Genomic DNA, 14,582 nt, shown 5'->3' on the forward strand with positions numbered 1-14,582 from the left:
ATCTTTGTTTATATATATGTTATTTTTATTTAAATATGATAGACCTCACGCACAGAGAGCGGACAATATTATGAACTGTTATATTGTTTTTTGTCATTTTATTATATGATATGTGTTATTGGGGAAGGGGGATATACGGTTGTTGGCGATCTTGATCTCTTTACCTGCTGGCTCGCCGGTGTGAGCGAGGATGGAGGCGTCGATGGGACCGCCGGTGTTCTTTTTGGCTCCGGGGTCGGCTTGGACGGCGCCAAAGACGAGCAAGGCGCTCGTGATGATGGAGGAACGCATGGTGTTTGATGTCGATGGGTTGAGGCCGGAAGGGAAGTTGCGTCTTCCATCAACGGGACGAGACGCCTATAATATATAAGGAGGCGACATCGTCAACCTTTCCTACCAGGGTCACCATGACGATCAGGGCCCTTGCATGCAATTGATTACCTGCATCACATCCATCCACACCCGAGCATCTTTACCGAAGAAGCAGAATAAAACCGGCGAATTTCCCGATTGGGATCCGGGCTCTCCGATGTACCTATTTTGCCGTCTGCTCACCATCGGGATGTTGGATGTTCCCTACATTGTAAAGTCCGCAGTCTAGCACCTAAAGCCGATGGCCCGGTACTATTGTCACATCTTCTCATGGCCAACATTCCCTCGCTACCAAAACTCATAGGTTCTGTAGCGCAGTACCTGGCCACTTGCAAGCGCACGAGTGAACTACGCTCTTTGGATTGTATGGTGATAAATCCTCAGAGCGACTACCCCTCCCTGACGTAACAGTCAACGGTGTTAATACAACCCAAGAAACGGCTTATATCTCTGTCCCGATTAACAGGTGCCTGCGCGGGCTCTCGCCGAAGCCACCGCCCTCCTCTCCTCCAGATCAACAACTGCCGGCTAATCCCCCCAACCACCTCGCTGGCCCACGCGTACACACGGCGCATGCGGTAGTTGCCTCCGGGTCTGCTGATGCTCATTAAAATCTATTCTTTAGCCCTATCAAGACATTATCGTCATCAACACCATCACCCACACCATCCCCTCATCGTTTGTACACAACAGGGCGTCGTCACCAAAGCCCCCATGAGTGTACACCCCAAACTTTCCAACACATCCAGTTGTCCGTTGCAAGCATGTACACATTTCCGCTGCTCCGTCTATCATACGCCTTCATGAGATTCATCACGCCCCTACACCGGGCTCGTCATACTTCATCCCCAGCAACGGCTTCATAACCGCCTGATCTGCCAACCCTCCCTCTCAGCACATCCATCACAGCCGGACTCTCATACATCTCCGTGTAGTTCACCGGTTGTCCACCGAGCATCGCGGCGCCAGTCTCCCTCTTGCCGAACAACGGCGCAGGGTCACACCAAAAGTCCTTGCAGTTGGTGACGCAGCCGCGGTTGTAAGGGTTTCTGCTCTTTCGCTTGTTGGCTGGGTTGGTGGCAGCTCCCTTGCCGCGGGCTGTTCGCATAAAAATGTCAACTCCGAGGAGTCGGCTCATTGTCTTGAGGATGCCGCCATGTTTGTGGCCATGCTTGTGGCCGTGGCCACCTTCGCCGGCGGCGGATCCGGAGGGAGGTTGCTGTGTCGGATCCAGTGGGGCGCCAGTCGAGGTGAAAGCGGATGCCAACGAGGTGGCAGAAGTGTGGTGGACGCCAAACATGTTCTCGTAGGTCGTCATGGCGCGGGCGAGCTGGATCAGCTGGACAGACAGAAGCATGGACACCCAGACGAGCTGGAGCGATGCCCAGATGGCCGTCAGCATCGTGTAAGCGTCGGCGTTGACGACCTTGCAGATGGAAGGGGCGAGAAGGTTGCATTCTTCCGAGGCATCGGGTGACACAATGTTGAAGTAACGGTAGGTGAGAAAGTCGTAGATGATAATGGCGAGGGTCAGGTTGATGAGGTACATGAAGAAGTGGCGGTGGTTGTTGATGCCGACGCAGTTGTAGACCCACGGGCAGTGATGGTCGTGTTTGGCAACACAGCGCTGGCACCTACGGCAGTGCTTGCTGCGCAACGGAGTCCGGATCATGCAAGTAACACAGAAATGGGCCTCGTCGTACTTCCACTGGCTGATCAGCTCATCAATGACCGCTCTCTGCTCCGCAATACCGTTCATCTTGGGTACGAATCCGGGATCGTCGACCATGGACCTGACGTAGAAAAACCCAGTCAAGCCAAGGGTCACGGCGAAAAGGAAGTTGAGCAGGTAGGTCCCATCTTCGCCAAATGCTGTGGTGGGAAAGACAGTAAACAGCCAGTTGAGCCCTACCCAGAAGAGCGAAGCGGCAAAAATACCGGTCATCCAGGGCTACATTCAAATCAGCAAGAACCTCCGCAGACAGCAGGCAGCATAGGGGGAAGCTTACCGTCTTCTCAAACGACCTCATATCAGGCGGCGCATAGGCGGTAACCTGTTGGCCAACCCACTGGATCGAATAAGCCACAACGAGCCCGATGGGAATGCCCGCGTAGACCGGCATCCCAGCAAAGATGTGCAAAGTCGCCCAGACCAGGACGAAGGGCCACAGGAAGAAGAACTTGGTCGTGAACCCCCTCCTATCCTGCAAAAGGTAGCTCGATCCCGGCCAGCTCGGTATTATCGCATTGGCGTCCTCATCGTAGCCGCACTCGTGGAGGGCCTTGTGCCATGCGCCTGCCGTGTTCAGCTCCTTAGCTGTGATGGAAGGGGTCTTGCCCGTCGTGGTCTTGGCGAACCGATCGGCGCCGTACTCGAGGAGCTTCTGAACACACCCAGCGCTTCCCTTTACGAGTGCCCAGTGCAGAGCCGTAAAGCCTTGCTCGTCCTTGGCGTGAACGCTGGCGCCCCATCGTAGAAAGACGTCGACGCAAGCCGGATAGCCCTTGTAAGCAGACCACATAAGACCGGTGTGACCGTAGGCATCTTCCACATCCACCGGTATGCCCTGGTGTAATAACAGGACAATCAGAAGAAGGTTCCCGTTAAAGGTGCTGATGTGTAATGTGTTGTATCCCTGAGCATCGGAGATCAAGGGGTCGGCGCCGTGTTGGAGCAGTAGGTGGACGGTGTAGTAATGACACCGCTGAGCAGCCCATTGTAATGGTGTGGCCACACTCTCGCCTCCTTTTCGGTTGATCTCGGCGCCACGGCCGATCAGGAACTTGCACATGGCATACTGGTTGTTGATGGCCGCCCACTGCCAAGAAGAGAAATTGTCAGCTTCATCCAGAAAGAGCTGGGCAGAAAAATAACAAACATGTAATGGGGTTATCCCCTCGCCGTCGGTGTAAGTCGCATCGTAGTCGCCCGTCTCAAACAGCTTCTCCATGCCGGCAATGTCGCCCGTCCTTGCCATCTGCATAATGTCACTCTGGGCTGGCTCCCCGTCGCCGGGGAGGTTGCCCAACTCGACCTCATTGTTGAGCTTTGGGGTGGCCGTGTCCGACTTGGATGGAGGTTGGGCGGGCGCGCCGTTCGCCGAAGGGGTCGCTGATGCGTCGGGACGTTGCGCCATCGTTCAGGATGGGCTTCTGTGGGGTGCTGCCTCCTGAATAATCCGGTCCGATCTCGAGTGTCCAGTGGTGGGCAGTAGGCAGCCGAAAAGCGAAGTTGGGAAAGCCAAGAATATGGAGATGCCCCGGCGAGTTCGGACTGACTTGACCCCCTGGCCGCTGCTCTGCTTCGGTGCCCTGATCGATGGCGTCTAGTAGATCCGGATGGGGCGCCAAAGAAGAGGAACTGGACTGGACATGCCACAAAAGATGGTGCAAGAATCAATGACGTTGGTTGAAGACTAGAATCTTTCCCCAGGAATTTCTTCAGCGACAGGAGCACAGGAGCCAACAACTGTTGCTTCTGCATGCGCGAACGACGCAGCGAGGCTGAGCCAGGGTCTCCTTTTGCATCTCGGGCGCTGATTTGTCAACCGCTGCCTTGGTGGTGTCGGGTCTTGTTGCGGGAACCCCACCACTCCCACCTGCGGCTGTGCGTCTGACCGCCACTGACAGCCCTGAGCAGCCCCACAGAAGCCCCATAGCGCGCGTCTGTTTCTTCTCTGCCCTCGGCCTTGTGGGGCCGTTGACCGCGAAGTGCTACGTAACGAACAACTATTAAAATTCCCATGAGCCGATCGGACCACGCTGTCGGATGACGGGTGGCCCCATATCAACACACTCGGATCTCAACCTCCCGGACCCAGCCAATCTACAGGGTCAATCGCGCCAAAGAATAAGAGTCCAGCTCTAGCTCCCTGTCCTCAACCACCTCACCCACCACCTTCTCTCCCTCTCCTGGAAAGGACATCCTCAACCATCATGTCCCTCCAACAAACCCTCAAAGACCTCCTCGAGGCCTCCCTCACCCCCTCCCCAACCGTCATCCTCTTCGGCCTCGCCTTTTGCCTCCTCGCCCCCATCCTCCTCCACTTCCTCTACTCAACCGCAACCCCCTACACCACCCTCCCCTCCGTCCTCCTCCTCGGCCCCCCAGGAGCAGGCAAAACAGCCCTAACCACCCTCTTCGAGCGCGGCCCCCTCGACCTCCCCCTCGCAAAAACCCACACCTCCCAAGTCCCCTCCTCCATTGAACTCTCCATCAACTCCGACGACCCCTCCAGCGCATCCTACAAAACCAACCTCGACGAAGCAGGCGCAACAGCCAAAAAATTCCTCCTGGTCGACACCCCCGGCCACCCCAAACTCCGCGCCTCCTCCCTCGCCCATTTGAACTCTGCCGAACCAACAATCAAGTCCTCCCTCGTCAGCGACGGCGGCGCAAAGTCCAAGATCAAGGCCGTCGTCTTCATGGTGGACGCCGCTGCGCTCGCAGATGGTGACGCTCTCCCGTCAACGGCGGAATACCTCTACGACGTGCTCCTCACTCTACAGAAGCGCTTCCACAGCCGGAATGGTAGTCGCGCGCCCGCGTCCATGCCTGTCTTGGTGGCGGCGAACAAGCTTGACTTGTTCACCGCTCTGCCCGCGGCGCTGGTAAAGTCTAACTTGGAGGCGGAGCTGGGGAGGATCCGGGCGGCGAGGAGCAAGGGGTTGTTGGATTCGGGTGTAGGGCAGGATGATCTTGCTGCTGGGGAGGAAGGGGACTGGCTTGGGGGGGACGGGAGCGAAAAGTTCTCGTTTGCGCAGATGATGGAGTTTGACGTGGATGTGGATGTTATTGGGGGGAGTGTCACTGGAGATGGGCCGGGGGCCGAGAAGTGGTGGAAGTGGATTGGGGAGAGGGTATAAGGGAAAAATGTATGATGTTTTTTGATGTCAAAAGAGGGCAACGGAAATATCTCCTGCTTGATTATCGCAAGCAGGGCGCGTGGATGGGTAATGAACAGGGCGGCAAAACATGATCTAGGAACAGGTACAAACTTTTAATGCAAATCAATATAAACTTGTAATTGTAGTTTATGGGTATAAACAATGCATCACAAAATGCCATCTCCCAAACCACCTCTCTCCCCATTTTGCACGGGTTGAGCCCCAAAAAGTACGCCGACCAGATGCTACCAAGTCTAAGAGTAGTCGCTTTCCCAAACCACACCAAAGATGTTGAGTCTTCTCGGTTCTTCTTTCTTTCCCAGCGTATATCTACGGAAAAATGGAGACGCAAAATACCACAAAAAAAGAAACAAGAAATTCACACAAACGCCATGCCTTGACACCCCAACTTTTCCACCTCTTTCTACTTGTGCTTGACCATGTAGGTCAACAGATCCACCTTGGTGACGACGGCAACAGGCTTGGATCCGTCCTCGGCCTTCTCCGTGACGATAGCCGCGCTGTTCCACTCGAGGAATCTGCTGAGCGCCGACAAAGGAGTGTCCATGGTGATCTCCACAAACTTGCGCTTCTTGTTCTTAAGCTCGGAACCAAACTCGCGGGGATCAGTGACAACCTCATCGATGCGCTTGAAGTTGAACATGACGTCGCTGACGGGGCACTTGGGCGAGACGCGGCCCTTGGAGATGTAGCTGAGCATGTTGCCAAGAGTAACAAGACCAGCGAGCTTGCCACCAGTAGGAGTGAGGACGGGGAGCTGATCAAAACCCTTGTCGCGCATCATCTCGATGGCCTCGGTGCATGGGCTGTCAGCAAGGACCGAAGAGACGGGCTTGAGGCGAAGGGCGCGGACGGTGGCACCGCCGTAGGGGTCGTTCTGGCTGGGGGTGTGGGGAGTGGCGGAAGCGGCATCGCCGCCGCTGACGTTGGTGTCGTCGTTGGGGAGAAGGTCGTTGGCCGCAAGCCAGTCATCGTCGGCGAACTTGGAGAGGTAGGAGCGGATGCTGTCAGGGAGGACGACAACGACAACGTCACCCTTCTTGAAGCCAAAGTCCTTGACAGCCTTGAGCATGGCCGCCATGGCGCTGCCAGAGCTGCCACCGACCAACAAGCCCTCCTCGGCGATCAGACGGCGCGCAAGCTTGAAAGACTCGCGGTCATCAGTCTTGTACCACTTGTCCACAAGCTCGCGGTCCAAGACATCGGGAATGAAGTCATAGCCAATACCCTCCACCTTGTAGGGTAGGTTGGCCTTCTCCTCGTTCAGGGACTCGGGAACAGCAAGGATACTGCCATGGGGATCGGCAGCAATGACCTTGATGTTTTTGTTGTGCTTGCGCAAACCCTTGGCAATACCGCTGATGGTGCCACCGGTACCAGCACCCGCGACAATAGCCGTGATGTTACCGCCAGTCTGAGCCCAGATCTCCTCGGCGGTGCCGAACTCGTGCGCGCGCGGGTTGTCGACGTTGGTATACTGGTCGAGAATGTGGGAGTTGGGGATCTCCTTGAGCAGACGGCGCGCAACACCGATGTGGCTTTCGGGGCTGTCCCATGCAGCCTGGGTGGGTGTGCGAATGATGGTGGCACCGAGGGCGCGGAGGACAGACACCTTCTCGGCGGACATCTTCTCGGGAAGGGTGATGATGGTCTTGTAGCCCTTGATAGCGCCAACCAAGGCGAGACCAATACCACTAGTTTCGCATTAGCACCCACAGGAAAGAAAGAAAGGCGCAGAATTCTTACGTGTTGCCACTGGTAGGCTCAATGAGGGTGTCGCCAGGCTTGATACGTCCGCTCTTTTCGGCCTCCTCGATCATGCGAAGGGCTATCCTGTCCTTGACACTGCCGCCGGCGTTGAACAGCTCAACTTTGGCGTAGACCTCGCACTCGATGCCGAGGGACTGGGGGATCTTGTTGAGGCGCACAAGCGGCGTGTTGCCGATGAGCTCGGTCGCAGACATCTTGATGTCTGACTTGGCCACCAGCTTGTCGAATATGGGAATTGGGACCTGCGACACAAGGCCACGGTGGTTGGCACCGTTCTGGTTAGACATTCTTGCGACCGCTGCTGTGGAAGGGAAGACTGTCTGTCGTGGACTGGGAGACCGGAATATTTTATGGTGGGGGCGGGGTTGGCGGTTTCCAGATGTTCTTCAGACGGGGAGGTCAAAGAATGAACAGGAGGAGAGGGACGGGAGGGGGACTGGAACGGGAGGACGGCAGCAAGCAAAGAAGAAGAAGAAGAAGAAGAAACAAGAAGAAGCTAATTGACTTTGCCACGGTGGGAGAGGGCAGAAATTGAAGGCTGGATGGGGTGATGGCATGCAAAAAAACCATCGGTGGATTTGGTAATGGGAAGCCAGGCTGACCTTGCTGCATCCGTCCTCCACCGAAGCCGATGGTATGCGCCACCGACCCCGAACCTTGAGGGCTTCTTCCGCACTGCCCAGCCTTCCGGAACCGACCGCCTGCAGGGGTTGAGATGTCAGATGCCCCCACTATAAAGGTTCGAGAAGGATGCCATTTCAGCACGTGTGAGCGGGAGTGCCGTGTGCTAACAGCTTCTGGTAGATATTACTGGTCCAAATGATAGTGTCCTGCTGCCGAACCTGGAAGGCTTCGCGCAATCCCGCATCGAACGTGCCCGAGATCCGCCCCTTCGTCTGCATGGAAACCGTGGGGTCCCCGAACCCATCAAGTTGCAACGGCTTTGCTCGATCACTCTTCTATCATTGTTCTAAACATTACGGAGTAACTACGGTATCGACGAGAAACGAAAAAAAAATATCCCAGGTCCCACGCTTTTCACACCAACCCTCTTCAAGCCCACTCCCGCGTCACGTTGACAGCCCTGCAGTCCTTCCCATCTGGCAGACCGCCCGATACCCAGGTCAGAGCATCACCATAGTTGTAATTGCCATAAACCGTCGCACAAACGAACCACTTGTAGTAGTTGGCACCACTCCAGGTATTCTCATCCGTGATGACGGGGCTGAAGGACCTAGCTCGCTGGAACAGCTTGCCTTCCTCGTCAAACTGAGGGCCAGACCCCTCTCCCTGCGTCGGGCTCACGATGACCGGCAGGACATTGCTTGCAAGTGAAGACTCGAGGCCGAACACGGAAGGCCAGCTCTGCTCAGGCGCCCAGTGGAGTTTCCCCGGGAGGCAATTGAGGTTCGGGTCGTTGGTGGAGGTGGTGTTGTAGTAGAAGTTGATAGAAATGTCCGACAGGTTTTGCCCCGGGTACTTCTCCTCCAACAAGACTTCAGAAACGAGTTGTCGGAAAGGGGGGCCGGCATGGACTGAGACTAGGAGAGTGTCATTCAGTCTTGCGTCGTCACTAGTGAGTCGGAGATGGAAGGGGGCCGATTGCACGTCATAGACGCAGTCGGCGGACTGTGCAGCGGCAACAGAGAGGGCCGCTGCGAGCGAGAGAAGTGTCTTGGAGGTAAACTGCATTTTGTTGATGAGATTCGAGGGTTTGTGGAGGGATGGTTTGATGACTGACAGGAGCAAACCAGTGCTCACCGGCGTGATCATCGTCCCTTTTATACCCCGCGATCACCAAGAGATCCGAGAACCTGGCATGATTGACACCTGCCTGTACAGACGATGGCCCACTAACGTTACATTTCGTGTAGAAACCAAGATCACTCTCGTGTATGCAGCCGGAGTAAGCGACTTCATACCCTGATATTCCCGGTTAAACATAGCCTTGTCTCCCGTTGGACAAAAAGCGACCATGCGGTGTCACAAAGCCGTTCGGGGGCCGACTTCACAGCCAACATCGACCACCATCCAAGCTCAGCCTCGAATTATAGTAAAATGTCTGGCTCTCACCGCTCGCAACACCCAGAACAGAAGTTCCATAATCCGTATTGCTGGGCCATATACGCTCAGATGCTACCTGCATGCAACCATCAAAATGACCGGTTGGTCAGCCTTTCGATGACGGTTGGTATGCCCGAAGCATGCCCTCCACGAGGCAGATCTCCACATAACTCAAGTCTTGAAGTCGTGACAGGCAGTAGGCACCTCTTTGTTCAACAACCGCGGAACGCGGGGATCTGGGTAGCAAGTTGATAGCATCATGCAACGGTAACCTTGAGATGGATCGCACAACTCGAGACAGTTCAGACTCCTACCATGCCGTTCAGGTGTGACGGAAGCTTCCGAGCGGGTGTAACGGCATATATTTTATGATTTCGGTCCCATTAGCAGAGATGATCGCAAACATGCGTTTCTGTCTTTGCCATGCCACTATTCCAGTTTCTCCTGAACGGCAAATATAAGAAATACAATGTCCAGTTTCAAATCATCTAGACGTCGAGCAAATTGGACATGGCATTGAATAAAAGCTACAGGCAACAACCAGTTTGGGGTCCGTTAGCTACCTAGGTCCCTAATACTAAGAGCTGCTGTCTCAACAATGTGTTGAATGCTATTGATACTCTAATACAAATTCCGACTTAGAGATGGAGAGGGTTGGTGCAGTTGATGTTGAAAGTGCTTCGGGCCATCTTGACTATGAGATCAAGCACATCTCTCTCAACATCACCTTATGGCATTGCACAACTACGTATCGTCTGATTTCCTTTCATGCAACCTTGGTTCTTCCAGGATGATTGGGCAAATATTCGAAATCAAACTGAGCGTTTGCAATCCTGTAGGTGGTGGTCACCTAGTATCTCCTATGTTGAATGCCAATTCAACAGAATACCTGCCGGTTCATAATTAGACCTGGAAGATAGACCTGATCTCAAAAGGCCTGAGGCTGTCAACTAACTGCACCTTCTCGGCTTGAGATAAAATCATTCGACCACAATAACAACAATGGTAGACCCACCCACCTCAGTAGAGCCAGACCTCCTGCCTGATTGATTGTGAGCCGTAGAGGTTCTTCTCTGGGCAAGGATAAATATATCCCACTGCTTGCCAGTCTTTCTATTTCCTCTCTTCCATTTAACACCAATCTCCCATCGTTCTTTTTCTTCTCTTCGACCAACGACCCTCCACATCTCAAAACCGTCACCGGCCTGATATTCGGGATGTTTTGAATTAACATCTTGTGGTTTATTCCAGTTTTGATCTTACTCTTTCTTCCCACGACCCATCGATTTTCCTCATCTCGTCTCTTTCTAGCTGCAACTCGACTCTCACAAAACCATCAAGGCAACGACACTTCCCCATCTGCCATCTGTGGCCAGACTTCAATATTTTAGTACGACTTCTTCTCGGCTATTCCACATCACTTTACTTTTATATTTCTTCGACTTCCTTTTCAGACTGCACTTCTTCACCCGTTTTTCTTTTCTCACACAAGGCTTTCTTTTTCTTCGACTTTTCTTCCCACCACAACTTCGACTCCTTGCCATCCCAGCTTCGCTCACCTTTTTCCAACACTCGATTTTTCAACAAGTCTTTTTTGTTTCGAAATACTGACACTTATTATGGCAGACAAATAACTCATCTGCCTAACCACAGACCTCGCCGCCAACAAGTTCAACGACGCTCAATGCTGCTCTTGCCAATGCCGCTAGACACCATTGTCGAAAACACACATGACTGACATGACTCTTTTTCAGACTTTCGCTCGATCTTTCAACCTTTTCCGTCCGACCTCAGCACATTCGACAATCGAGCTTCTGGTACCTATCTCCCTCATCCCCATGTCATTGTCTCCCCACCCATGGGGTGACTCGAAGCCGAGTTGAGAGTCGCTCATGCTTGCCCCACTTCTTTCCCATTTGGTCACTTGTACACACACACAACTACCCCAACCCATATCACGCCCCACTCACGTTATGTGATGGTCCACGTTCTCACATCTGTCTGTCTAGATAGGGCTTTCAGCAGTACACGCGAACGTACTTAGCGGGGGGGGATCTGGTAGGGGTGGTGGATAGAAGATGGATGAGGGCGAGAGGGAGTGGGAGCTTTGACAGTACACGCGAAAGTACTTGGTGGGGAGGACTGTTCGACACTCGACCAGCAACACGTGTGTCTGCTTTTGTTTTCTTTTCTTCTGTGAAATGCATGAGCGTCTTGAACCACTGTTGGCGGCGGCTTTGCGCGACTTGACTCTTCGGCATACCCGATCGGGCACCCCCGATCAGGCAGCATCATCAAAAAAGAAACACACATGGTAAGTTCTTTTCCCCGTGAGTTGTGGAGAGCAGTTGTTGACATCTTCTTCAGGAACACAACCGCCGGCTAAGGATGGGAGGAAGCGAGGGATGATTGCTGGCTTGGGGATATATGATGGTTGGAATAATGCAATGAGGCTGTTTAGTGAAGTCTCCAAGGTCTGTCTTGGCACCGGTGGTCTAGACCACCACCCTTGTCATCCTGTCTTTGGATCAATGACGTCACCCCACCCTTGACAGCCCCGTCCAGGAACGATCCGCTGTTCCCTGTCGAGCTATCATGTATTCTGTTGTCTAGAACATTGCTTGATTTCCACTCGACCTAGTTAAGCTATTGTTTACATACCACTCGATCACCTAGCTAGACTATTGCTCCTATGGGTCGACAAGAAAGAATCGCCCGGTCCATCGTCCGCGCCATCATCAGGACCAATGTCAATGGCACCAAAAAGAAAGCCAGCAACCCACTCGGGATCCTCCTCGCCCTGTTCTCCGCCTTCTTCTCCCTCTACCAGCTGCTCATGAGAAAGATCCGCCCTGCCGACTTTGCCAAGCTGCGACGGGAGTACTGGGATGTCAGCGATGACGACTATGTCGACTCGTTCCGACCGCGGGAGGGCGCAAAGGATGAGGAGGCTTTGACTGCTATCGGGGACATGGGGTTCTCTGGTTCCGTAAGTAAAATTTTCTCTCCCTGGGGATTTATCATGACAACGGACGTGCTGACCGCGAGACTACTTACCGGACAGACCTTTTACGCAACCACCGACCAAAAGTACCTCGTCAAGTCGGTCCCACGCCACTCCGAACATTCCTTCTTCCGCAACGATCTCCTGACCCCGTACGTCCAGCACATGGCTACGCATCCGCAGTCTTTGTTGGTCAGAATATGTGATTTCCTTGGCGCCTCAGGTGCTTCTATTGGAAGGATCCTCCGTCTCGCGCCTTCGCATCATATCGTCATGGAGAACATCATGTACGGCCGGGAGGAGGCTGAAAACAGGGGAGATGCCAAATGGGAGAACTGGGACCTGAAGCCAACGTCGTATTTCTACCCCGAACGAGATATTGCCGATGGCGCGCTCACGAGCGACGCAACCAAGGAGCAGCTGGCGGATGAGTTTCACGACAAGATTGTGCTCAGCCAGGAGCAGGCGGATGATTTGTTTGCGAGGTTGGAGGAGGACACAAAGTTGCTGGCCGAGCACAACGCGGTAGATTATTCCTTGTTTTTGGTCAGGATGAAGCTGCCACGGGAGGAGGTCCAAGAGGAGGTGCAGCCGGAGGCGGCAAAGTCGGACTCGAACTTGGCGCCGCCAGAGGATGGGCCGTCGGTTCCGCCTCAGCCTCCGACGTGGAAGACGGGGGTTGCTTCGGCGGATGGAAAGTATGTTTATCGGGCTTCGATCTTGGACTTCTTTTGGGCGAAGCACAAGATCCAGCCGAGGTTCATGACGTTGCTGATTAACTTGTGGAATTTGTTGATTAGTAAGGATGGGCCGATGAGTATCACTACTACGCCGGAGGAGTACAGGGAGAGGTTTTTGAAGATGTGTAGGGGGTATGTGGACATCAAGAAGGACTGAGGATGAGTTTGTGATAGTATGCGTGTGTGGTTCCCCTTTTTTTTTGGTTCTTTCTCTCTGTATTAGATACCCCCCAAACCCAGTCATAGTTTGGCACACGAGAATGTTTAATGTCTTGATCTACTCTGTCGTTCCAGCCTCCTTGGTCACCCCCGTCTCCCCATCACGCGCCATCTGCCTAAACATGGCCATCGGATCAAAAAACACCTCGACGCTCCCCAACTGCAGCTTGTCATTCACATCCGCCACCGCCACACCCTCAATGTCGATATCCCCCCCGTGAGCCTTGATGGTAACCTTCTCCCCCTTGTCGTTCGTCCCCACATAATCACCCTTCATGACACCCCAGTGCCTCCAGCGAAACACCACCCTCGGCGGACCGGCATACACCTCCAGCACCTCCCACGCAAAAGACGGCATCACCCTCTTGAATGTCTTGTGGCTGGCGTCAAAAGAGGAGTGAGCAGGGCAGTAGAACTCGTTGGGCTCGATGAGGGCGTTGTAGGTCCCGACCGAGAGCATTTGGGCTGCGGTTTGTGGAGGTGAGCCGTTGACGCGGAAGGTGTAGGACTGCGGGGAGGCGATGGTGCGCCATTCGGGGAGGAGGGGTTTGTAGCTGGCTTCGATTTCCCAGTTTTTGACGAGGTTTTCGACTAGGGCGGGGAGGGAGGTGGCTGGGTGGGTTGATTTTTTTGCTGGGGCGGGGGGTGGGAAGGGTTAGAAATGGGAGGACAGGGGGGGAAGGTGGGAAAAGGGACGGAACCTACTTTGGAGGTAGAATTGCCGGGTTTTGGTGTAGTCGGGGGGTTGGCCGTGGCGCCAGGTTGTGGAGGGGTCGGAGAGGACTGCGTCTGGGTTTAGGACGTAGTCTGGGAGGGTGGGAGGGGGGGTTGAGGTGGTGGACATTGTTTTGGAGTGAGAGTTGACACGAATGACGGGCGGTTGGGTGAGATATTGAGATGGGGGAGGAAGAGAGGAATGATGGGAATGGGTATATATGCCCAGTATCACAACCTACCTGCCTCCCACCACCCGAGGATAGAGGTGTGATCGTCTTACTTCCCACAAGTTCCTCACTGGTGATAGACAACCGTTGGCAGTGCCACCGCAAGGACAGCTGACCTATAACAGCCTTTGGTCCTGTACTATGCTCTCCTTCGGTACACCGGGACATTCTGTAAGCCACGGTAGGTAAGTGGTGTGTGGCCGTTGTGGGCCAACCAGGGGACAAGCAATGTCATCTTGGAACCATGGTAGAGGCATTCTTCAGACACACGACCTAATTGCCGCATGCAGGGGTCCCAACGTTCGATCCTGTACTGCACGGTAGCTGCATGCTAGCAATATGCTGACATTCGAGATGCGCCAACAGCATATCCCACAAATTCTGTGCGACATGCGAAGCCGGGATGGTATGGGCATAGATCACTCTGTCATTCGGCATGGCGAAAAAGATCAGAGAACTATTATTGGGGTTGAAAGGGGCATAGGGAGACCCTGATATCCATGTGCTCTTTGAACAGAAAGGCGGAGAGCAACACCGAATATGCTATGGTGATGCAAAGGT

At 54.0% G+C, this 14,582-nt stretch overlaps 7 protein-coding genes across 7 annotated transcripts; 2 read left to right on the forward strand and 5 right to left on the reverse strand.

Moving 5' to 3' along the window:
• Positions 1-93: 93 nt before the first annotated feature.
• On the reverse strand, positions 94-291 carry PODANS_7_3290 (uncharacterized protein; the record flags this gene model as incomplete). The annotated part of the gene is made up of 1 exon (XM_001907654.1): positions 94-291. One exon carries the CDS (start codon positions 289-291, stop codon positions 94-96), a length of 198 nt encoding a protein of 65 aa, XP_001907689.1.
• A 916-nt stretch (positions 292-1,207) lies between these two features.
• PODANS_7_3280 (uncharacterized protein) lies at positions 1,208-3,509 on the reverse strand (the record flags this gene model as incomplete). The annotated part of the gene is made up of 2 exons (XM_001907655.1): positions 1,208-2,074; positions 2,166-3,509. 2 exons carry the CDS (start codon positions 3,507-3,509, stop codon positions 1,208-1,210), a joined length of 2,211 nt encoding a protein of 736 aa, XP_001907690.1.
• A 799-nt stretch (positions 3,510-4,308) lies between these two features.
• Positions 4,309-5,238, forward strand: PODANS_7_3270 (uncharacterized protein; the record flags this gene model as incomplete). Its single annotated transcript, XM_001907656.1, has 1 exon — positions 4,309-5,238. One exon carries the CDS (start codon positions 4,309-4,311, stop codon positions 5,236-5,238), a length of 930 nt encoding a protein of 309 aa, XP_001907691.1.
• A 445-nt stretch (positions 5,239-5,683) lies between these two features.
• Positions 5,684-7,337, reverse strand: PODANS_7_3260 (uncharacterized protein; the record flags this gene model as incomplete). Its single annotated transcript, XM_001907657.1, has 2 exons — positions 5,684-6,974; positions 7,027-7,337. The coding sequence occupies 2 exons, from the start codon at positions 7,335-7,337 to the stop codon at positions 5,684-5,686; spliced, it is 1,602 nt and encodes a 533-aa protein (XP_001907692.1).
• Positions 7,338-8,103: 766 nt separating this feature from the next.
• On the reverse strand, positions 8,104-8,823 carry PODANS_7_3250 (uncharacterized protein; the record flags this gene model as incomplete). The annotated part of the gene is made up of 1 exon (XM_001907658.1): positions 8,104-8,823. The coding sequence occupies one exon, from the start codon at positions 8,821-8,823 to the stop codon at positions 8,104-8,106; it is 720 nt and encodes a 239-aa protein (XP_001907693.1).
• Positions 8,824-11,806: 2,983 nt separating this feature from the next.
• Positions 11,807-13,015, forward strand: PODANS_7_3240 (uncharacterized protein; the record flags this gene model as incomplete). The annotated part of the gene is made up of 2 exons (XM_001907659.1): positions 11,807-12,103; positions 12,179-13,015. 2 exons carry the CDS (start codon positions 11,807-11,809, stop codon positions 13,013-13,015), a joined length of 1,134 nt encoding a protein of 377 aa, XP_001907694.1.
• Positions 13,016-13,135: 120 nt separating this feature from the next.
• On the reverse strand, positions 13,136-13,921 carry PODANS_7_3230 (uncharacterized protein; the record flags this gene model as incomplete). The annotated part of the gene is made up of 2 exons (XM_001907660.1): positions 13,136-13,710; positions 13,783-13,921. The coding sequence occupies 2 exons, from the start codon at positions 13,919-13,921 to the stop codon at positions 13,136-13,138; spliced, it is 714 nt and encodes a 237-aa protein (XP_001907695.1).
• Positions 13,922-14,582: the final 661 nt, after the last annotated feature.

The sequence above is a fragment of the Podospora anserina genome, chromosome 7 (genome assembly GCF_000226545.1).
Source record: "Podospora anserina S mat+ genomic DNA chromosome 7, supercontig 1".
Classification (NCBI taxonomy): domain Eukaryota; kingdom Fungi; phylum Ascomycota; class Sordariomycetes; order Sordariales; family Podosporaceae; genus Podospora; species Podospora anserina.